Source organism: Musa acuminata, chromosome BXJ1-1 (assembly GCF_036884655.1).
Source record: "Musa acuminata AAA Group cultivar baxijiao chromosome BXJ1-1, Cavendish_Baxijiao_AAA, whole genome shotgun sequence".
NCBI classification, from domain to species: Eukaryota; Viridiplantae; Streptophyta; class Magnoliopsida; order Zingiberales; family Musaceae; genus Musa; species Musa acuminata.
Window position 1 is genome coordinate 4,112,864 of NC_088327.1, and position 22,559 is coordinate 4,135,422.

General features: G+C 37.7%; 5 protein-coding genes across 7 annotated transcripts in view; 4 read left to right on the top strand and 1 right to left on the bottom strand.

The window, feature by feature from the left end:
* Positions 1–497: 497 nt before the first annotated feature.
* Positions 498–4,187, bottom strand: LOC135614802 (small ribosomal subunit protein RACK1-like). Its single transcript, XM_065112570.1, has 2 exons — positions 3,221–4,187; positions 498–813 (listed from the first exon to the last, which is right to left on the bottom strand). Exons 1-2 carry the CDS (start codon positions 4,094–4,096, stop codon positions 715–717), a joined length of 975 nt encoding a protein of 324 aa, XP_064968642.1. The 5' UTR covers positions 4,097–4,187; the 3' UTR covers positions 498–714.
* A 327-nt stretch (positions 4,188–4,514) lies between these two features.
* LOC135614841 (histone chaperone ASF1B-like) lies at positions 4,515–8,201 on the top strand. Its single transcript, XM_065112683.1, has 3 exons — positions 4,515–4,854; positions 7,394–7,509; positions 7,595–8,201. Exons 1-3 carry the CDS (start codon positions 4,746–4,748, stop codon positions 7,931–7,933), a joined length of 564 nt encoding a protein of 187 aa, XP_064968755.1. The 5' UTR covers positions 4,515–4,745; the 3' UTR covers positions 7,934–8,201.
* A 523-nt stretch (positions 8,202–8,724) lies between these two features.
* On the top strand, positions 8,725–9,478 carry LOC135679998 (oleosin-like). Its single transcript, XM_065193979.1, has one exon. The coding sequence runs from the start codon at positions 8,818–8,820 to the stop codon at positions 9,322–9,324; it is 507 nt and encodes a 168-aa protein (XP_065050051.1). The 5' UTR covers positions 8,725–8,817; the 3' UTR covers positions 9,325–9,478.
* Positions 9,479–10,892: 1,414 nt separating this feature from the next.
* On the top strand, positions 10,893–14,365 carry LOC103988143 (uncharacterized). 2 transcript variants are annotated; one of them, XM_009406684.3, is made up of 7 exons: positions 10,893–11,062; positions 11,174–11,258; positions 12,509–12,575; positions 12,841–12,963; positions 13,047–13,130; positions 13,965–14,051; positions 14,150–14,365. In XM_009406684.3, exons 2-7 carry the CDS (start codon positions 11,188–11,190, stop codon positions 14,234–14,236), a joined length of 519 nt encoding a protein of 172 aa, XP_009404959.2. In that variant the 5' UTR covers positions 10,893–11,062; positions 11,174–11,187; the 3' UTR covers positions 14,237–14,365. The 2 variants fall into 2 exon arrangements, with proteins under 2 accessions (XP_009404959.2, XP_009404966.2); XM_009406691.3 differs by having other exon boundaries at positions 10,981–11,062; positions 11,178–11,258.
* Positions 14,366–15,753: 1,388 nt separating this feature from the next.
* The window catches only part of LOC135614980 (calcium permeable stress-gated cation channel 1-like), a 35,056-nt gene continuing 28,250 nt past the window's right edge, over positions 15,754–22,559 (top strand). The window contains exons 1-5 of one of the 2 annotated variants that reach the window (XM_065112924.1): positions 15,754–16,045; positions 17,767–18,123; positions 18,968–19,117; positions 20,359–20,494; positions 21,982–22,083. In XM_065112924.1, coding sequence (XP_064968996.1) covers positions 17,810–18,123; positions 18,968–19,117; positions 20,359–20,494; positions 21,982–22,083 — 702 coding nt within the window. In that variant the 5' untranslated portion in view covers positions 15,754–16,045; positions 17,767–17,809. Of the gene's footprint in view, positions 16,046–16,109; positions 16,338–17,766; positions 18,124–18,967; positions 19,118–20,358; positions 20,495–21,981; positions 22,084–22,559 lie in introns of those variants that run through there. The other variant, XM_065112982.1, reaches the window with a different exon arrangement.

The window sequence follows — 22,559 nt, forward strand, 5'->3', positions numbered from 1 at the left end:
ATATTAAAATTATTTTTTATTTAAGATTAATGAGATTATCCATTTTATTTTTAAAATTATAATTTTTTTAATATAAATTTTTTAAATACAAAAATATAATAATGATCATAAGTAATTAGTTCGACTCCAAACAAATATATATATATATATATATATATATGGCTTTGGACTTAGTGCCAAAAAATAAAACTCCAAAGTTGGGGTTTCAACAAAAAATAATAGCACGGAGGCTAAATTTCTCATAAGGCACATTACCTAATACACACGTTGTTGATTGCAGAAAACTTGGCAGTATTTGAAGCGGTGTGGAAAGTAAACCATCGCTGTGGAGTTTCCTTCCCTAACATGGCCCAATCTTCCAGAAGCTAGTTCTTCTGCCAACCAAGCTATCACGACACCAACCTACCAGTCTCATCGCTAGCATAAAGACTAATTATGCTTAACATTTATGTAGAAAACCAATTGCTGCACTCAAGGATGTATCACAAAAATGTATGTGGACGAGATAATTTAATGATAGCAATTACTATGAAATCAAAGGAACTGTATCACAGCTTTCAAATGAGAATAGCTTCGAAGAGCTACTTAAAATTCCAAAGAACAACAAACTAAATTGCCAGAAATATCAATCAGAATAACGAAAACTAACAAGCATTATGTCTGTCTCCAAGCAAAAATAAGCATAGTGCAAGTTTCGGATTAGCTCCTCCATGTCTAGTATCGTATCTCCCAGACTCTGATGGTTCCGTCGGTGTAACCAGTGAAAAGCGTGCTACCATCAGCACTCCATGTTAAGCTTGTGCAGTACAGCATCTGCAGCAACAGTAAAGGATGACATATCAAATTGGACAATAATTTAAAGCAATAATATGAAGCCTCTTGGTGATAGTAGACAGAAGAAAACCATTTCTAATCGAAAAGCTTAATCTAACCGCATGACTTGTAGGAACAAAGGTAATTGATAACATCTAATTTGACTTACCAAATTAAACTCTGAACACAAAAAAATACATGCAAGATAGTAAGCATATAATTAAAAGCTAAAAAGGGAAATTACCAGACAAGACCTGAAAACAGCAATTGCAAGTCAAACATAACCAAATAGACATTTCTTAATCAAATTTAGTGTGTACTATACTGTAAGATTACAAACAACATTACAGGCATTAAAGGAAATGACTTCAGTGCACAATTGAAAACAAGTTCAGCTAACATATAGCACAAAATGACTATGGTTAACTTGAACTCAATTAATCCACTTGGAAAGTTTGTATCAGCATCCACTAAAAAATTGTATGAAGCCTAACTATTGCAAAACCCACAGTGCCTGTTCAGTCGTTCCAGCTTTCGACACTAAGAATACTGTGTTAAAGTGGTTCTCAGTGTAAACAAAAACCAAACAAGTTACAAAGTGCTGAGGGATGGCTATCACTCCACTGCGACTTTTCAAGATTGAAGATTCAACTATGTTACTCCATGGCAAATGTCAAGATTTCATGTTATTATTAGCATCTTCACTTTCCCTAACAAGCTAATTTTATGAGACCTGACATGGTGGCAGATTGCACCTTATCATCGTAAAAAATCAGCAGATATGTAGTTATAGCACAAACTTTTCAGGAAAATATTAATGATATTGTGTTGTGGCCATGCATCCATGTCTAAGGTTTAGCACAAAAAACTCAAAGTCTACATACAGTACACCATTGAGATACCATCTAAAGTAGTTATCGTGGTGGTTTAATACATGATTGGATGCCATAATTTACACAATAAGTGCAAGCAAAAGTTGCTTCTTTCTCTAGAAGACCCTGTTGACACCATTCATAAAAAAATTATACCCATATGTCAACTATCAAAACCTGCTGATATTGATTAGTTATCGTGGTGGTTTAATACATGATTGTATGCCATAATTTACACAATAAGTGCAAGCAATAGTTGCTTCTTTCTCTAGAAGACCCTGTTGACACCATTCATAAAAAAATTATACCCATATGTCAACTATCAAAACCTGCTGATATTGATCAAGACAAAAACTGTCAGTTGAACGAACCTGACAAAACCAAATCAAGTCAAACAAAACACCCTAAAATCAGAGACAACTAGCATTAAAAAACTCAACATTACTTATTTCATTTGTAAAACAACTAGCAGATTATGGGAAACCTTATTGCAATATGGCAAAAGCCATTGGTTTGAAGCTAGAAGCTGGTTGATTATTGACTCACTGTAAAGAAAAGACAAGGATATCAGATACAACAAAGTGTATGTCACCAGCAGCAATTTCAGCACGTATAGATTGAGAAGGACACAAGAACTTTCAAGCAACAGTCCAGAACTGTGGCTGATTTACTCTGGTAGATTACTGAAGCAATTTGTGCTGACATCTCTCTGGATTGATTTATAGAGAATATTCTTCATGACAGCTAATACCTTTCATTTGAGGTTGCTTTTAATAGAATCCTACTTAATCTTGATCTGGGATAAAAGTTTCACTTAAAAACCCCAAATATATGCCCTGAAGAAGACGAATCTACAGTTCATCTCCACAATCAAGCACATCATCCATACTTTGTGAATGACTTCAAGAATGATAACAAAAAACTGAGTTATGGTACTCCACCTGACTATTTAGCTTATGTTTTGCCAGAGAAAATGTCTAAGACAGGGAAAAAAGGAAGCTATGCTGATATACCTTACACCAAGTTTGACTAATTAAGATATGTTTTACCAGCTAGTGAATAGAAAAGAAAAAACATTTGAGAGTAAAGCAGATCATTTTTCCGGCAAATAAGAAATGATTTTCTGTGATTCAACATGACAACATCAACTCAATCATAAATTAGCACATCATAGGCGCAAGTGACCACAAAGTAAACTTAAAACTGAAATTTTTATCATGAAGAAGCTTCAGAAACACTAGCAGTGAAAAATATCAACCTATGCAACAAAAAGAACTAGAAGTGACTTAGTTTCCAGTTCACTGTAGGCAATAGCAGCAAAAGGAATCTTGAATGTTCCTAAAAATTGAAAATCTCATAGTATGCTCAAGAATGCCACAGTCTCATCTAACCTAAAAGCAATACAAAAATAAGCATTAAATAAATAGCATATCATAATGAGCATTTCGGGTTTGCTACAAACTAAACAGATATCCGATCACTATATGAAGATAAAAAACGCCAAACAACAGGAAATTCAGAGAATCCCATGCTACCTGATTCTTGGTGGTGGTGGTCTCAGGTTTGAGATCCTGCACAATGGTCTTGCTCTCAAGGTCCCAGATCTTGACGCTCTCCTGGGTGGCAGCGCACAGCCAATACCGGTTGGGGCTGAAGCAAAGAGAGTGGATGATGGCACCAGCATCAAGCGAGTAGAGGCGCTTGCCCTCTGCGAGGTCCCACAGCAGCGTGACCCCATCCTTGCCGCCACTGGCACAGAGGGAACCGTCGGGGCTGACAGCAACAGTGTTGACGTATCCGGAGTGACCGGCGAGGGTGCTCCGGAGCTTGCAGTTGGTCAGATTCCAGACCTTGATAGTGCGGTCCCAGGAGCCGGAGACGATGGTGGGCTGGTAAGCGTTGGGGCTAAAGCGGACGCAGCTGACCCAGTTGGTGTGGGCGTCGGCGTCCTGGATGGTGTACTTGCACTCGCCGAGTGTGTTCCAGAGCTTGATGGTACGGTCACGGGAGGCGGAGACGATCTGGCGGTTGTCGACGGAGAAGGAAACAGAGAGGACGTCCTTGGTGTGGCCAGAGAAGCGGCGTGTGGTGGCGCCCGTGGAGAGGTCCCAGAGGCGGAGATCGCCATCCCAGGAACCGGACAGGGCGAACTGGCCATCCGAGGAGAGGACCACGTCCTCGACGAAGTGAGAGTGACCGGTAAGACGGCGGCGGGGGACACCGTAGGCAGAGCCTGCGCCAGAACCGTCGGCTAAAGCGGCGGGGGCATCCTTGGTGAGGTGCCAGACGAGGACGGACTTGTCCCGGGATGAGGAGACGATCATGTCGGAGTTGTCGACGGGGGCGGCGATGGCCGTTACCATATCGCTGTGGCCTCGCATCGTACCGCGGAGGACCAGGGTGTCGGCCATCTCAGCGACGGTGAGGCTCGCCGGAGAGTACGATGAGGAGGAGGAGGAGGACGAGGAGGATGGCGGCTAGGGTTCGAAGGAAATGACTGAGGCGAGACGCGATGGCTTTTATATATGATGGGAATTGGGCTTGTTTGGTTCGAGACGCGCCTTCAGCGGATTTGTAGGCCGATAATGGCCGCTTTGGTTCAGCCCATCAGTATTTAAGCATATGGAGTTAACTGAACCGGGCGCATTGGTGAACCGGTAAACTAAATGGAGTTAACCTACCGGACCAACTAATGCGAACCCGGTTTTTCCCGGTTCGGTCTGATCAGTCAAGAAATAATTGCCACTCTTCTAAGCCGGAACTAACAACAATTAGAAATTAGCAAAAATAGTTTTGTAACTATATATATATATATAATATACTATATGCATTATTTCCGCCTCTAGGCTGGCGTAGAACCCTGAATCCATTTTGGTCCCACGGGCGAAGAAACAAAAGCCTGCTCGATTTCTTTCCTTCAAATCTTTCCTGCGAGCTTGCAATCCCTCTTCTTGTATTCAGCGGGTTTGAGGAAGTTCTTTTATTTCTAGGGTTTTGGTCCGATCAGTCGGTGGTGACCGCGGCGGCGGCTGTGGCGAGATCCTCTGGATTTTTGTGATCATGAGTGCGGTAAATATAACGAACGTCACGGTGCTGGATAATCCGACGGCGTTCCTTAGCCCGTTCCAGTTCGAGATATCTTACGAGTGCTTGGTTCCTCTGGAAGATGGTATGGTTCTCGACCGAAAAAAGAAAAACCTTAGACTTGAACAGGGGAATGAAAGATCCTACCTTTACTGTGGCTTCATTACAAGTTTTGGCTTCGATGCTTATTTTGGTATCATACTGTTGCTTGTCATGGATTGACGAATGAACTCTTTGATGTCCTTTGGTTTTTCATGTTTCTTTTTTGTTTTCTCTGGGTTCAAAGTGACGGATGATTAGGGTTTATAGAAAGAGCTTCACTTGAAACCGTATAATGGGTGTTGTAGTTGAACTTTGAGCTTTAGCTGATGCTGAATGTGGAAATGGAGTGAGAAGAAAGAGGGAGGAGAATCTAGGTATTTTATTTCGCTGTATGTATTTTGCAGAGTTCCCAACTTTGTTGTTTTTCTTAGTTTTACATTGATTTCCGGATGTGACACAAGAGGGCAAGGTAGGAAGTAGGTGATGGTATATCAATGATAAAGGAACGTGTAAATTACTTTCTTGATAATGCAATTAAGGAATCATGAAGATATTTTGCTTCACAGAGGTCAATTTTGACATATTACGAACTATTCCTATCGCCAAGCGGTCATTTCCTTATTTTACATTTTTCTTTAAAAAAATCCTCCTAATGTATGGAGCCATGAGATGTTTTTCTCAGATTATTGTATTGGTTTAAAAATATCTATTAGTGCATGGTTATGTGGTGGCTCTTATAGGTTGGAGCAAAATACCTACTCTGGATACTAGTAGGTTTTATACGCATGGTAAAATTTCATCTTCATTATGGTGGTGTTCAGATTTCCCCCTATTCCTAAATTAAGCTTGTAAGATAGAATTGATAGGTACTTTGTACAAAACTTACAGGAAACTGAAAAACACACCTAAGAAGGCTCCTGCTGTTTGATGTGTGTGATTAGATGTTGTGAATAAGTTTAAGCTATAACCAACAAACCAACATAGGCTATGATAAGAAACTTTATCCCATCTTTGTGTGCCATTAATGCATCCTACTAGAGTTTCTTTTTTATGTCTGAATCAGTGGACTTCAAGCTTTCAAAACAAAAGAATGATGGTTTGATGCATCAAACTCTGCCAATGCATCATTTAGTAGGGAGGGTCAATATGCAACGTCATTAATGCAATTATGCAAGTAGGGATGTTATTTTCATGACTGAAGCTCTGGTCACTTAAGTCGTAAATGAGTAACATCACCATAATGCCAAGGCTTGCCCTCTCAAATACATTTGAAGCTTTTGACATAATGCAATCAACAAAACCATTGTTTTAATATATATCACCGGGAGTTGAAAGAGTGAAGGTTTGTTAGTCTCATTATGCTTTTCTAACAGTTTGCACTTTGTCTACCGTGATTATAAGGTCCTGTTGTACTTTCTGTACCACATGAACCCTTTGCATATTCATACTAACAAATGAGCTTATTGAACATAAGATTGAAGCAGAACACATGACATTAGAGAAAGATTTTGGTGAGCTCATGTTGTCGTTGAATGGTAAATAAGAAACTCAACAAGAATTATATTTTACACATTAAAATATCAAATTGATTCAGTTTGACTTTTGTTATACAGTTTAAAGTACATTAGTCATATGGTTCAATTTTTCTGATACTATATTGATAGTTTATAATTAACATCAATAGTTATGAGTAAGAGTAACCATCTAGTTGTTATCAATTTCTATAGCTTGCAAGGTGCTAGATAAAAGTTTCTTACTATTTTGGAGTTCAAAATTATTGTAGGTCAGAAAATTGCCTTCAGGTGGTGGTTGTGGACAATCTGACATATATTATCTGAATTAAACACTGCTAATTATTGTTATTTTTCTCACTATTCGGTGATGGAATTCAGATTAGTTTCTTATTTTTCTCACATGTTGTCAATGACTAGTTATTTACTTGTCTATCATGTTCAGAATCAATAGTTTTGTCAATCTCTGCCTCGATTACCTGATTATATCAATTGTGCCATGTTCTACACCTAGTTGCTCAAGTAGTCTGAGTGGTATTTATCCATTGATCCCAAGATTCTGAGTGACTTTTGTTGCAAAACTAATAGTGACTGACAGAATTGGCTTGGCTCCCCTTCTAAGAAAAGTTGAATGTGGCATTGATCATGGTCATTAACGCCTTGGTGACTATTGCAATAAAAAAAAAGGCCATGGTGACCTTTTTCAATAGGAAATTGGTGCCGCATGGATACAGGCACAAGCCCCAGCTAGTGGAAAGTCTGTGATCAATTCAGTTTTGATGGTCAGTGCAGCAGTTCAGGTTGCATAACATAGAATGAAAGTGGTCTTGGGAACTCTTCAATGTGGTGATTCTTAATAAAATGGGTAGCTAAGATGTGAACATTTGTGTTAGTGACTTTTCCAAAAGCTAAAGTTTTGGTAATTTCTAGCATTCTTGATCAAGCATGTTGTTGTTTTAATATCAATCTTCGTATCTTGAGTGGGTGTTGTATACGCACTTTACTTCTGATATCCTGATTTTTTTTCCGTAGCATCAGCATTAATAATTAGTTTCTTGCTCAACTCTTCAGATTTGGAGTGGAAACTCATATACGTTGGATCAGCAGAAGATGAAACTTATGACCAGCTGCTTGAGAGTGTGCTTGTTGGTCCTGTCAATGTTGGCAATTATCGCTTTGTTTTCCAGGCAATTTCTGAGACTGAACTAAAAGTAGAGTGGTTCGGGCACATGATTTAAGAAAGTGACTTACTCCTTGTATTCCAACTTTCAGGCAGATCCACCAGATCCAACCAAGATTCGTGAAGAAGACATCATAGGCGTCACCGTGCTACTGTTGACATGCTCCTACATGGGGCAGGAGTTCATCAGAGTGGGCTACTATGTGAACAACGACTACGATGATGAGCAGCTCAGAGAAGAACCTCCTCCGACAGTTTTGATCGACAGAGTTCAGCGGAATATCTTGGCTGACAAGCCTCGTGTGACAAAATTTCCCATCAACTTCCATCCTGACCCTAGCGAAAACGGAGGGCAGCAACAGCAGCCGCCTGTGTCACCCGAAAACCGTACCAGCGAGGAACCACAGTCTGTCCAGCAACCCAAGTGTTAGTTTCATGTGTGTAGATTGTCAACAGCTTCAAGGTGTAGTCATCTGGCCGATGTAATTGGCTCACCTGAGAGTGTGTGTACCATCAAATGGTTTTTGTGGATGGCTATGGTTCTTGTGGCTGATGGAACTCGGATTAAGCTCTTGACTCGAGCCACGTTCCTAATGTGATTTGAGGTGATGCCTGCAGCCGTGGAAGAAGCTGCTCATTTTGTATCCTGATCTGTACTGTATGTATTATGCAAATTATGGTCTTCTCTGATTTTGATCAGATCCCAGTTCGTCTTGACAGATTCATCCGACCACTTTGACTTGTGTGGCAGTGAATTGTATACGATCAGTTTACTCTCACGCAACCATGTTTTGTCTTGGAAAACTTGGAAGTCAATGCAATCTTATCTTCATATATATGTATATATATGATTTATTGATAAATGATTTTGTTCATGACTAATATCATGCGTTTATTAGCAATGAAATTGAATATTTTAGAAAGTTTGATCTGTTTAAATTTGATCAGACTAATTATATATTATTTTCTATAATTAGTTATCTTTAGTATCTCGATTTATTTTTAAAATAATATTGAGTTATTTATTTGTTTTTAATTTTATATAAAGATATTAATATTTTATTTTTATGAGTATAAAAAATTTAATATAATTTTTAAAAATATAAAAATTAAAATACTAAAGATAGGGATAATATGTAATTAGTCAAACCCTGTCACACCACTTGCCACGTGTTTTTCTGCATGCCAGCCGGTCAGACTGCATTCCCCCCCACACGTTTCATCATCCCTTCCCTTTCCTCCGCCACCTTCCCCTCCTAATAAGACACTCTCCTCAGCCCCCGGCTGGAGAATAAGGTATTTTCCACCAGCTTCCATGGCGGAGTGGCAGCCGGCCGGCCCATGGACAGTGTCGACGCGCCACCAGTGGTCCGCCCCCTTCACCACCTCCGGCGGGCCAAGCCTCCTCCGCCGGCTCCAGGGCCACGCACCCAGCTCCAACCAGATCGTCGGCTTCCTCACCCTCGTCATCTCCGGCTGCATCCTCCTCGTCCTCGCCGGCCTCACCCTCGCCGGCGCCGTCCTGGTCCTCACCTTCTTCGGCCCCATCGTCCTCTTGACGAGCCCGATGTGGGTCCCTGTCGGTTTCGTGATGTTTGTCGTGTCCGCCGCCGTCCTCTCCGCGTGCGGGTTCGGCGTGGCGGCCCTGGCGGGCGCCTCGTGGCTGTACAACTACTTCATGGGGCGGCAGCCGGCCGGATCGGACCGGGTGGACTGCGCACGCAGCCGGATCGCTGACGGGCCGAGCGACGTGACGGACTACGCGAGGGAGCACGGTGGGTACGCGAGGAGCCGGGTGAAGGACGCGGCGCCGGGGGCTTGAGAGTAGCCGAAGGCGCGCTCGTTCGTGCTTCTCGGCGTGTGGTTCGTGTTCGGTGTGGCGTTGACTGGTCTTTGTATTGTCTTTGTCGTCTCTTCTTTCTTTGGTTTCAACGATGGGGTTTAGCTTTTAATGATGACGAATTTTATTGGGTTTATGTTCGAAGACTGCTTAAAAGGTTTCGATTGTGCATTTGGTTTGCAATTTTAGGGAGTAATTTATATCGAATTAATTGATTTTTGTCTCAATCACGTGAAATTAACTCTCATCGTAAAAATCAAACATGGTTTTAATTTTTTTTAATTTATTGTCTTTTTAAGATAATTTTTTGGGTGTTTTTATGTCAAATTTCACATGTTTTCATGTTAGATGTAAAATCGAGTGTATTTTTGTCAAATTATTTTAAACTTTCATAGTATAAATTAAATATAATATAATTTTTTTTGATATTTAATATTTTAAAATGATTTTAGAGTTGAATATATATGCATTTCAGTTTATTTTTAAATAAATATATAACATGAGTGTCTTTTAGTATATTTTCAAACATATAATATGAAATATTTTCTAATAATTTGGAGATCAATGAATCAAATATAATCTTTATTTTATTTTTATTTTTTTATTATGGAATGATTTTTTTTGCATTTGTTATGTTTTAGTTTCAATCTATAATCTTTTAGTGCATTTTAATTTATTGTTTGGTATCACGATATAAATTTCTCAAAACCATGTACAATCTTCATTTTGTTAACACGCATTCCAATATTATTTTTATTTTAATTTTTTTATGAAATTAGATATCGTGGATTATATATTTAGACCATATAAATTTTTTGTAAGATTATATATATATATATGTACTTATTAATTGAAGTAATATATATATATATAGACTTTTAATAAATATTAAATATGTTAGAAGGATACATTTGTTATATATTATTTAATAATTTATATATATTATTTATCAAACACTCAAATAGTTTATTTGAATCGCTTTACACCATGTGAAAATATATATGATATAAATATTTAATTTAATTTTTTTATTTTATGATGATTTTGATATAAATTTATAAATGATACGAGAAGAGATTACTTAAGAGTATAAGAATAAAAAAGAGATGGTTAAATTTAATCATCATAATAAAATATTGTATGATGACTAAGTTATTCATCTAAGAATAGTACATTAGGGCGTATCAAACGGTATATCTAATTTTAAATATTTTTTTTTTTACGGTTAGCACTGTTATAAATTTTTTTTCTTTATTGTTAGCAATGCTATAATGTAACACTATAACACTGTAGCACGTTAACGATCTACGTATCGATATATTATCGGATCAATACATACTATCGATACCGAACAGTACCATTCAAAATTGCATATCATGCTTACACTTAAAACTCATCGGATCAATACATACTATCGATACCGAACAGTACCATTCAAAATTGCATATCATGCTTACACTTAAAACTCTGCCGATCATCTAATAAAGGCAAAAAACCAAAAACGAACCTATAAGCACTTATCCCCATTGATGCAAAAAAGGCCCTCATAAATTCCAGAAGGCCGCTATCCTATAAGAAGCAATCATAGGGACTGTTTTGGTAAGTTGCCTACCCGACCCTTAACTCAAAACCCTAATTCCGAAGCCCAACCCACCCCCGCCTCTTGCCCCAACTCTCTCCCTGCCGGCGCCTTCCCCGTGCCGACGACCGACGTCTGCAAGTAAGAGTCTTTGATTCCATCAGACTTTAGGCGAAAGTGGAACTTTTTTTTCCTTTCTTTTTCCGATGTTGGGTTGTGATTCGTTTTGATTTGTACCGGGAATGCATGAAGGAAGGAAAGAAGCTATGAAGGTGTTCCAGGTGAACGGGAGCACTACCCTCTCCCTCGCTCTTTTCACCGACGTCACCAATAGCAGGTCTTCTTTTCTTTTCTCTTCGTCTTTACTAATCTTGCCTCGTGTAAACAGTATTACATCTATTTGAAACTTCTTCAATATCCTGACGCAATTAACTGCAGAACTCCTTTCTTTTAAGCTACACATTCACTTCAGTTTGCTAATTTTAAGAGGGAAAAGAACAAGAAACATCTTTTTTATTGTAATATCTGAATAAGCTTTAAATGGGGGAGCTTCGAGGATCTATTGTGCATTACGATCAATTAGGAAGCATGGGTCGAATGGCAGAAGTTGCTCTAATAGATGCATGTTCAATATGTCATGGTGTTTCTTACTGTGGAGTTGCTCCCTATCACATTGACCTGCGATGTATGAGCAACCAAAGTTTTGTGATTAACGGGCCTACTTGTAAAGAGAAAAGAAATTTGATAGTTCAGAATGATGGTGTAGGCTTGCCTAGATAGAAAAGTTTCCATACCATGGGCAACTTAATATAATGTTGCCTTAGTTCAGACTTAAATGTGGATCGATGTGACTCTGGTCTTACCAATAACGAAAAAAAATATAATAATGCAACAATACTCTACCTTCTGCAGAACCTTATGACAGGCCAAGTTCAACTTGTTTGGGTCCTAATGACGCTTCATCAAATACACTAAATGCTAGGGATCAGGATTAGAGTGCTAGCCTTATTAGCAATTGTTTTATTGGAAGGGGTTTCATCGAAACACTGTACGTTTTACATTCTATTTATTCATTTTCAGGGAAGTAATATGTGTGAGTCTTTTGTGCACTGCACAATCAGAATGTTGAACATGACGATAGAACAATATGGTCTTGAGATTTACGTAGACGAATATTTTTGGAGCTCATGCTTCTCAAGTTAGATGAGTGCTAATGTTTGACTGAAAGGCATAGTCATGGGCTTTCTAATGATTCTTATGCTGGGTTACTTCTGTATGATGTTACTTATTTCGTTTTATATGGTCATCAATTTCTCAACAATATTTTTTGAAGTTTCAATTTTTATGCTGTCGTTAAAATGAGGAACTTATAACCCTTTTCAGTATTGGCATCAACTAGTTTGTCTGGTGTGGACATTGTTTTGAAATTTATTATACGTATATTTCTTCATATTGTGTTGATGTTTTATATAATTTTCCTCTTTCGATAGCATGATTCATTGCAAAAGAACATCTAATGACATGCATGGAAATGCTCTACGTAACTGTAGGTGGGGAAGATATTTACTTTTTGACCAAACTTTTCAGGCAACTTCTGGACTCTGTGCAGACTGGAAAACTGGAACCAGAAGTAGCACTGCTCAATGCATCACTAGTATGTTCCTCTCCTCTTCTGGTTAAATGAAGCTTCTCTGGTTACAAATAACTGTGTGCTAAAATCTGGTTTTCATTGCATACAAAATTTTCTCATATCACATAACTTTATGCACAGTAAGTCTTCTTGCTGTCATATATTTGATGTTGCTTATGCTGTCTAATCTACATGGATTCCTCTTTCATTTTATTTTTAACTTGGGAGTGATTGCAACTCTGGCATGAAAAATTGATATCCTTTTCGTTTGAACCTATTGTTTATACAGATACCAGATGTTTTCCCCATTCTAGCTGCAGCTCATAAGGCACTTGTATCCAAATCAAGGGAATCACTAACAACACGTACTCTTCATTCTGAACTTATTTATAACTACTCCGGATCTAAACATGTAAATGTCTAATGTTCTAGATCAACTTTCTTTGTTTTACCTATGATGTTCGCATAACAATTCTTCAATGTACTTTTTGCTAGATAACTGAATCATTAAAGAGATGTGGAATTTCTGATGACACAACCTATGTTCTTGCAGCTCGTTTTGCTGCATCTCATGATGAGGTATACAATTTAGCATCTATGGTTTCTGTTGGTTTTATAGAATCACTTAATTGACAGGTAACCTTCTTTAGAAGGCTGTTAAGTAGCATTTGTGGCTCAAGTATTTACTATATTCCATCCTACTAAGCTTTTTTAATACATCTATTTTGTATAAAGAGGCTACATACTGATTCTGCCATTTTAATACTTTGGAAAATAAAAATTGGTTTTTGTCTACAACTTACAATGTCCTTATTTATATTTTTTTAGGCGGTCTCATAACCTGAGATCCATTGTGTTTGCAATTTCTGTTCATTCTGACATTTTTTTCTGTTGCAACCAACAGGAAGGCTATTATTTCAAGTTGGACATTAGATGCTAAGTTGTTTTCAATCAACCTGACATGCATCAAGTTTATGCTAAACATGCATTTATATTACATAGAAAGAAGATCTATGCTGATGCCATTTTGAAGAAAACTTTTGTAAATTATCTAATTCCTTTGTTTGCTTTTGATTGTTTAATAGCATTTGCCGTATGCTTGCAATCTATTGATTAATGAGCTGTTTTTCCCCAAAAAAAAATGAAAAAATGAACGGTGAGGTCTTACTATGATTTTTAGAATTCATCCCCCATTTATCCTGTAGTCCCTTTCCACTTTCACAATTCTTCAAAATCATATACAATCATGGTGTTAAAGTTTGGTTGATGATTCAAACTCTGAAATGGACCATTTAAATGTTGTCAACCAATAACTATTTTCTTTTGATAATTAAAATGATAGCTTTACACAAAATGACATAAATAGCAATGATTTTATTGAGTTATGACATAAAAGGTATTCATTGTACTTAGATGAAAGATGTGGAGAAGCTTATAAAGGGCAAAGAGATTGATCTGTTAGAGTTGGAAGGGAGAGCCAACAATGCACAGATCCAAAAGGTATATATTTCATTCTTGGTTAAGTCCATCACACCAGTACCATTCTCACTACAAATAAATGTTGACTGTGCTCTTTACCCTTGTTTTCTATTCCCCAGCATTATAAGATAACCCCTCAGGAATTAGCAATATCTTCGCTAGCTGATGCAATCGTCTGTAGGATTGCAGCTCGAGATGCCTTGTAAGACATTGAATAGATATCAACATAAGTGGCACATTGTTCTCCATCTTCAATTTTTTTTTTGTTATTCTCCATGTGCTCTTGAACCAAAAAAAAATGCAATATTATGAATATCAGTCCCTGAATTCTAGCCTTTTTGTTTTGACTTGTGGACTGTGGTTCTCTAAAGTTCTTTTGTATCATTGTATGAGATTCTGCCCCCAAGAAAGGTTTAATTTGATTTTGGATCTGAATATGATACAAGATGCACTTGTCTTTCCACTGGCAGCACACAAGACCTTGGTCTCTAGAAATTCTTTGCAGGTTGTCTCCAAACATGATTTTTCAGAGATGGGCTTTCTTCAGATATCTCAGGCAGGGTATGATAAAAATGCAAGTGGTTGTGAGGCAAATGCTAGAGAATTAAGATGGTGAGCAGAAGCTGAACTTTCTTCATTTATAAAGAAATGAAATCATGGATCACACATTTTGTATTTGCATGTTCTTGTTATGGATCTATCTATATTCATTTAGACCAGTTGGATTTGCTGTAGATCTTTATTTATCATGTTTCATGTCAATTAAGATTCAGATCCTGCTGGAACTGTTCATGGTCTTTCTCTCTCTACATATATATAGTGTTAATTGTCATTATATTCAAATAAAAAATGACATTGATCTCCGCATCACAACACCACACCACGTGGTGTGAAGAGAACCGAAGCATTCAAATGTGTAGTTAGCGATGGCGACGAAGGATGGGGAGCTCCAACGTTCGAGTCTTTTGTAATGCAGCGGACCGCCGGCGCTTTGACCGCGTGGCAGCGTTTCCTTTGCCTCACCCCGCCGCTGTCACCCGAGGTCGCAGGGACAGCGGCAGCGCAGTGTGAAGGCTCGAAGCGACACGTTCCAACGTTCGAGTCTTTTGTAATGCAGCGGACCGCCGGCGCTTTGACCGCGTGGCAGCGTTTCCTTTGCCTCACCCCGCCGCTGTCACCCGAGGTCGCAGGGACAGCGGCAGCGCAGTGTGAAGGCTCGAAGCGACACGTTCTCCATCTCCCACATGTCGGCACGTGCTTTGAGTAGCTTTCGGCTGTTCCTTGCCGACACGCGACACGGCTTAGCCTTCGTCATCAACCACCGTCAATCTTCATTAAATATTGCTAAAGATGGATTGCTTGATGCCGTGTTGGCGTGTGATTGGCCCCGTCACATGGCCCGCCGTGTTGCGTGTACGACTGCCGCCATGCATCATGTGTTTGCGACGTGCAAAGCGCGGTAATCAAATCTCGACGAGTAATTAAATAGGATTTATGGCTATAAAACATGATTTTATTGTCTTCGAAACAGATATCCACTTCCTCAAATCAATTAAATTAAGAGAAGCTTAAGTGGAAACAAAAACAATTAATTAATAACCCAAACTCTAGGAATAATAATAATTATTATTATTATTAAATAATATTGAATTAATAATTCTCATGTGTCTTCTATTTAATGACACGTCTTGCCGACCGTTGGGTCTCTCTGACGCTCCGTTTCTCTACTCTCTTCTTCCTTCCTTGCCCTCCTCGTGCCCGGCGCATCTTTTTGGCCATCGCTTCCATCCATCACCCGAAAACCCACTCTTTCAGTTGCTTGCCTTAACCCGAAGCACAAAGAATCCAACCCCACCTGACAACTCTCTCTCTCTCTTTCTCTCTAGTGTTCTCCAATATTCTGACGGTAAAGGTCTTTTAGGGGTTCTCAACAAATCTGAGTGGTGGTCGGGAAGGGATTAGTCGCTGATTGCTTGTTGCTTGGGTTGGTCGGCGTTGCTGCTGCTCCTCTAAAGGTAATTTATGGCAATGGCTGCGCTCTTTTTTTTTTTCCTTTCTTTCTTTTACCTTTTTATTTATTGGACAAGGAAGAACAAATCTCAGCGTCTTTTTCTTTCTTCTCCTCATTTAAAGATCGAATCTTTTCTTGCGTTGGATCAGTATTTTGTTGTTCGCGTTGTCTTGTGAAGAGTCTAGTTTCTTTGTGTTGGTTTACCCCCCGGCGGCCTGCCATGGTTGAAATATAATCCGCGGATGGATGGAAGAAGAGAGTTTTTGTCGACTTATGCAGTTCATGTATGGGAAAAGGTCGTTTCTTTTTCTCTGTTTGATTTGTTTTCTGGAGGTTTGGGTTTGTAAGTGCAGGTGGTCGTCCTGGTGGGTGTCTACTGAGAACTCCTACTACTTCATACCGTTGAGCTGGTCGATATCAGAAGTAGGTCGGATGGAATTTCGAGATTTAGATGAGCTAAACTTCTCTTACGGCAAAAGTGTCCCTTCTACTACTTCAAGAATCGATAGTATGCGAAGTGAAAAGATGATATATTTTGGCGTCCGATGAGTTAAATGCTAAACAACTTAAAACTCCTCTGTTGATGTAGCATTAGAACTTTAGTAGATTAATTTGGGTCAATATGGAAAAATAGACCTCTCTATCCGTATCTTGGGTCTTCTAAGTTAGTGTAAATTAAGAAAGACCAACTTATTGCTACCTGAAAGTTTCCTAGAATTAAGCAGAAGTTGAGCAAAAATCGTAAAGACCCATATGATTTTGATTGACCAACTTAGGGTCTAATTTTCTTATGCTTCCCCTCATTTCCGAGTGCTTGGTCAAGCATTAGAGCTCTAAAGTTCGTCTAAACCAACTATTATATGTGGCCTAGTTGTTCCATTGATCTTGATCAACTATTTCCAAGACTTGTGTCATTTAAACATGGATTTGCATTTCAGCTTGATAAACTCAGCAAGGAAAAAGATCATGAAATGTCTGAGAAGTCCTTGGAACATTGACCAATAAATTTGATCATCTGCTTATTGTAATTATTTAATTATTTGAGCCTCTTGATTGGATCTATGCAAATAATATTTTTCAATCGCTAGACACCAAGGTATTTGATATAGTATTGAATTAATTATTTTTGTTTTCTCTATGCAAGATTCCTGTGCTCCCTATCACAGTTTGACTACAATGATCTTGTCTGCTTTGTTGTTAAAAGTCACTGTTGATGCTCTTTTTGCCACCTAAAATGTTCTTCTTTCTACTTGTCACAGATTTGAACACATTTGGTCATCTAAAATTATCACCAACATAGACAATAAGGTTAACATGATGTTATTTATAATGCAAGTTCGTTAAATTGGAAGCCACATGGTGTCGATAACTGATCACCAAAAGTTTTGGAGTGATTTGATTGTGTCAGCCGCTCAAACCTAAACATAATATGACTCAGTAGCAAAAAAAACTATCTCTAGATCTCATTAAGAGTTTCTTGAAACTATAGTGCAAGAAAATTTTCAGAGGCTGATAATTATGCTGTTCTAGGTTTAGCTAACTTATCTTATTGAGTTTTGACATTCTGGATATGCCTCTTAAATGTTAAACATGGAAGATCTTTGTATTGGCGACTTTTTCTCTACATCATTGTTGTCTCATCTCTATGAAAGATTGCTTTCTTTTTTTGTTTCTATTTATGCTAAGATTTATGAGTACATAATACTACGATCTGATCTTTTGCAGGGTCGATACATAGAGGCGCATCACTATTCTATAAGCGACAATTATGGCTACACTTACTGACATAGGGCTTGCTGCAGCCATCAACATACTTGTTGCCATTGCATTCTTAGTAGCATTTGCTATACTAAGACTTCAACCAATAAATGACAGAGTTTACTTTCCAAAGTGGTATCTTAAAGGTGTAAGAAGCAGTCCAACATGCTCAGGGGCATTTGTCCGCAAGTTTGTGAACTTAAATTTGAGTTCATATTTGAGATTTCTGGGATGGATGCCAGCTGCTCTCAGGATGCCAGAGCCAGAGCTGATAAACCATGCAGGACTTGATTCTGTTGTATATTTACGCATATACTTGATAGGGTATTCTACTTGTCTTTCATTAATCTATTCTTCTTCTTTTTCTCTTTTATGTGTGTACTGCATTCATGAATTTGTTTATTTTGCATCTTAGTTGGTTTAAGAGGGTAATGTGGAGTCTGAATAAATTATCCTCGACAAACACTGGTAATGCTACTTGGTAAATGGTGTTACCTAGAATTAGATGAAAGGGTGGTGATATATGATAAATTATTTTATTTATTTAAGGCTAATTCTTTACTTCTCTATCTGTGCAACTCTATCCTCTATAAGCAGGAACTTGATCATCTAATTTAGAATTTGGGCAATCATCTAACAAGACATAGAAAGAAGCTGAAGCTTCGAGTAGTTGCCTGCTTGATCTGATTGGGATATGTATGCTTCTTATGGTTAGGATTTTTAAAACTTTTTGCAATGCTCTTAGTGAAATTGATAGACTTGAGTTTGCATTTAGATAATATAGTGGGAGAGAAACGATAAAACAGTGCAACAAGTTTAAAAGAAAAAAATGTGATAAAAATATTAACAATAAAAAATGGAGAGCTTTCTACAAAACTGGGATTAGTTTCACCATTCACCTTCCTTTCGAACTTGATATTTCAATGTATAGACATGTCACTAAGTGGCAACAATTAAGAAGTTTTTGCTTATATCGGAAAAACAAGGTGTGGTGCTTCATGTTTGCAATATTGCATGGTTAATTGTTCTCCATCTAGTGGTAACTTTCCATCTTAATTTTCTTGATCTTTCTTTTGTATTGGGATTAGTTCAGTTATGTTCCCTAAGAATTATCAAATTATTTTTTATCTACAAATAATTGATCTCTTGGATTTGCTTTTTCTACTAGACTTAAAATCTTCGTTCCAATGGCAATCCTAGCATTTGCAGTCTTGGTGCCAATCAACTGGACAAACACTGATACCTTGAAAAATTCTGAAGTGGAGTTCAGTAACATAGACAAACTTTCTATTTCAAATATTCCTTTGAGTTCACAGAGGTAAGCTGTCACAATTTTAATATTATTTATAACTACACCGCCTACTGGTTGAACTAATTACTAGTTTCTGCTTATCCCCTTTCTTATAATACTAGTTGTAAAGTTGCTGAAACTTGACCTATTTTGAGATCATGTTTATCAATCATTTTTAAATATGGTTGAAACTTGAAACTAATTTGACAGTTGGGTATATACGACTGTTTGGTGATTGGTATGCTCTTGCTATTTGCTTCTTGGTTTCTGTTATATCTCCACCTAACCAAAGAGTCATTGTCATAATGAAAATAAGTCATTTTCATCATATGCTGAAGAAAGATAGTTACTTAAAGATGATACTTCTGATGGTAAGCGCATAATTTTTAAATAGATTTGAACTTCTTTATTGGAAACTATGTCTTTATTTTTTATTTAGGACCACTAAACTTGTTTGAATCAGTAGATTGTGGTACCAATAGATATCTGGATTTGATGTTCAAATATTACTTCACAGGACTTCAATTCTTTGTGTGGTGCTATCTTTACATGTATTCTTGCAGAATCTGCATGTTTCTCTGTTTTTTGGGTGTGATTTAGCACACAAGTGAATAATGTAACAATGCATAATTCTCTTCTGATGCTCCTAGATGTTGCTTTCTTCTCAGTTATTTTCTGGTGAGATTCTGGTTTTTCATTTAAATTTAAAGATATTTTCGTTTATTTTTTCTCATTTGATGATGGAGTATGACCATTATATTTTTTCATTTTAAATTGAAACCAAATTATAAAATTTAATTCAATGATGAAATTGAAAATTTATCATATTTGAGCCTAAAATGATTTGTTTTACCTATCAAAGTTGAACATTGTTGGTAGATTTATTTACGATCAAGGTTCATTATACCGTGATATATTGCCTAGTATGGGCTGTATGTACCAGTCCGATAGGGGACCAGTATGAATGGTACATACCAGTTTGTCGGTATGCCCTATCATATCACGGTATGTTGGTACGGTTCAGTATGTACCTTACCGATGAGCGGTTTGTACACCAGTACGGACTGGTAAGGTGAACCATGTTTATGACCTTTGGTTACATATGTTTCTACACACTGGATGCATTTTTAAAATTTCTCTTACCTTGTGTGGTTCTCTTAGTCATTTCTACATTTTATTCTGTTCATTGAATCAGCCTATTGTTGTAGGTTTTGCACCTTGTTGAAAAACAATGTTTATGAGTGTGTAACTGTTTCTTTTTATTGTAGGTTCTGGGCTCATTTAGTTATGGCATATATCTTTACCTCTTGGACATGCTATGTCTTGTTTAAGGAGTACGAAATTGTTGCATCAATGAGGTTGCATTTTCTTGCATCTGAGAAACGCCGTCCTGATCAGTTTACAGTAAGCTTAATTTTAGTCTTTTCAAAATGATGTTGAGAGAAATCTTACCAAAAGTTTGTTTGATGTCATGTTTGTGAATTTGGAAATAAGCTGCTAGAACTTTCTTCTTTTCCTCAATGCAATATGGAATGAATCTAATTTCTTATGTTCACTATGCCCACTGCAATCTAAATCTCCTAGATGAACGTGAACGATTTTTATGTATGCAATTTTATATTTATTTGCTGAAAAATTAAATAATTATATGTTTGGAGTTCAAGAATGATGTTTTACATTTATATAAAATTAGGAGAAAAATGGAAAGTTTATATTGTAGCCTCATTTGTTGATCTTTATATGCAAAAAGAAGACAATTTGTTATCTGTTGACAACTCTTTTACCATGGTTTGGTCATTGGTGTATGAAAATGTGTTGCCTTTATTGGGTTGGATGTATCTGTTCAACTAGGAAACACCATGGGGACTGCTTGATTTTGGGGAACACCACAAGTTTCCGACCATGTGGGCTAGTTTTGGTTTAAACCAATTGAAGGGATTCTATCTAGTATTAGTCAAAGTCAATCAAAATATTTAGAGATCTCCAACTCAAATTTCTATGTTCTAATTGCTAATCATGAATTCCACCCTATGACACCCCTCTTTCTCTCTTACCTTTTGCCTCTACCTCCTTCCCACTAATGTTACATTATGTTGAATATATTTGGCCACAACTTGCAACTCAATGATTGGTGGTCTTGACATTTTCCTACCAGTTCAGTACTGGAATGTGTGCTGATGGTACCAACATGCATCAGTTTGACCGGAAAAGTGTGAAGTTTAGGGCTGAAACCATGGTTTGCAGTACCAGTCCGTACCGCCCGGTATGGGCGGTACGTACCGGTCCGAACCGCCCGGTATGGGCGGTACGTACCGGTCCGACAGGCTTTCGGTACGCGGACCATACGTTACCGTTCCGATACTGTAGCAGTACTGTAGCACTGCTACAGTGCTAGGCACGCCTGAATATACCGCTCGGTACACCTGGGTGTACCGAGCGGTATACCGTACCGTACCGGTACCGAGCCCAGGTCGAAACTCCGGTACGGTACGGTATTGCGAACCTTGGCTGAAACACACATTTAATAATAGAGGCATTGCCACTATTGGAGATGAATTTGATTTGAAATATACAAATCATAGTGGCATTAGGATGTAATTTTATGACGACCAACACACTGCACTCCTCAATGGCTTAGTAGGAAGGTTTAATGTCTGATTGTACACTTATTTATCAATATAGTTTCCTTCATAGTAGGAGTGTGTAATTGTATTTGTACGTATGTATATATAGAAAAATAATGCATATTTAAAACTATATACAATTATGAATAGCATCATTCTTATAGATTATAGTAGGTAACATTAGATAAATAAAGAGATAATCTGATTGTCCTTTACTCCTTATCTCTGCTGATTTGTGTCAGCTAACCAAGTTTTTATTCATTTCAGGTCCTTGTTAGAAATGTGCCACCTGACCCTGATGAATCAATCAGCGAGCTTGTTGAACACTTTTTCCTTGTCAATCATCGGGATCACTATTTAACTCATCAGGTTCTTTTTCTGCCGTGACCTCATGATTTATAGTTTAATGACAGTTGAATGTTGAAAGACTGATGTTAATAGATCCCTAGTTAGTTTATAGTTTTAATGCTTATGAATTTTGTGTGCTGATTTATTCTGATTGGTTGTGATCGTATGCAATGCTTAACCTTTATATTCTTTTCATGAGTCTCATAAAAATATTGTGGTGGTATTTATAGTCTGTATGGTTTTCATTACCTATTTGTGTTAAGTTGGTCATTGATGATGAAAGAAAACACTAGATGCAAAGACTTCATTGCGGTTGAAAATAGAACATGCAACTGAAGGCTTTGAATCCAGTGCAGAGAAAGAAACTGTTTGAGCTGTTGTCTATCTGAATTGCCCATCACCATGATGATTTGAAAATAGGATGTAACTGAAGGCTTTGAATCCAGTGCGGAGAAAGAAACTGTTTGAACTGTTGTCTATCTGAATTGCCCGTCACC

What these genes read in the sequence shown, in the direction of transcription:
- LOC135614802 (XM_065112570.1), bottom strand. Translation starts at nt 4,096, where the DNA reads ATGGCCGACACCCTGGTCCTCCGCGGTACGATGCGAGGCCACAGCGAT. An exon ending in CCACCACCACCAAGAATCAG is followed by an intron (nt 814 to 3,220) that starts GTAGCATGGGAT and finishes CTGTTGCTGCAG; the next exon opens with ATGCTGTACTGCACAAGCTT.
- LOC135614841 (XM_065112683.1), top strand. Translation starts at nt 4,746, where the DNA reads ATGAGTGCGGTAAATATAACGAACGTCACGGTGCTGGATAATCCGACG. An exon ending in CTTGGTTCCTCTGGAAGATG is followed by an intron (nt 4,855 to 7,393) that starts GTATGGTTCTCG and finishes TCAACTCTTCAG; the next exon opens with ATTTGGAGTGGAAACTCATA. An exon ending in ATTATCGCTTTGTTTTCCAG is followed by an intron (nt 7,510 to 7,594) that starts GCAATTTCTGAG and finishes TCCAACTTTCAG; the next exon opens with GCAGATCCACCAGATCCAAC.
- LOC135679998 (XM_065193979.1), top strand. Translation starts at nt 8,818, where the DNA reads ATGGCGGAGTGGCAGCCGGCCGGCCCATGGACAGTGTCGACGCGCCAC.
- LOC103988143 (XM_009406684.3), top strand. Translation starts at nt 11,188, where the DNA reads ATGAAGGTGTTCCAGGTGAACGGGAGCACTACCCTCTCCCTCGCTCTT. An exon ending in ACCGACGTCACCAATAGCAG is followed by an intron (nt 11,259 to 12,508) that starts GTCTTCTTTTCT and finishes CAAACTTTTCAG; the next exon opens with GCAACTTCTGGACTCTGTGC. An exon ending in ACAATGCACAGATCCAAAAG is followed by an intron (nt 14,052 to 14,149) that starts GTATATATTTCA and finishes TCTATTCCCCAG; the next exon opens with CATTATAAGATAACCCCTCA.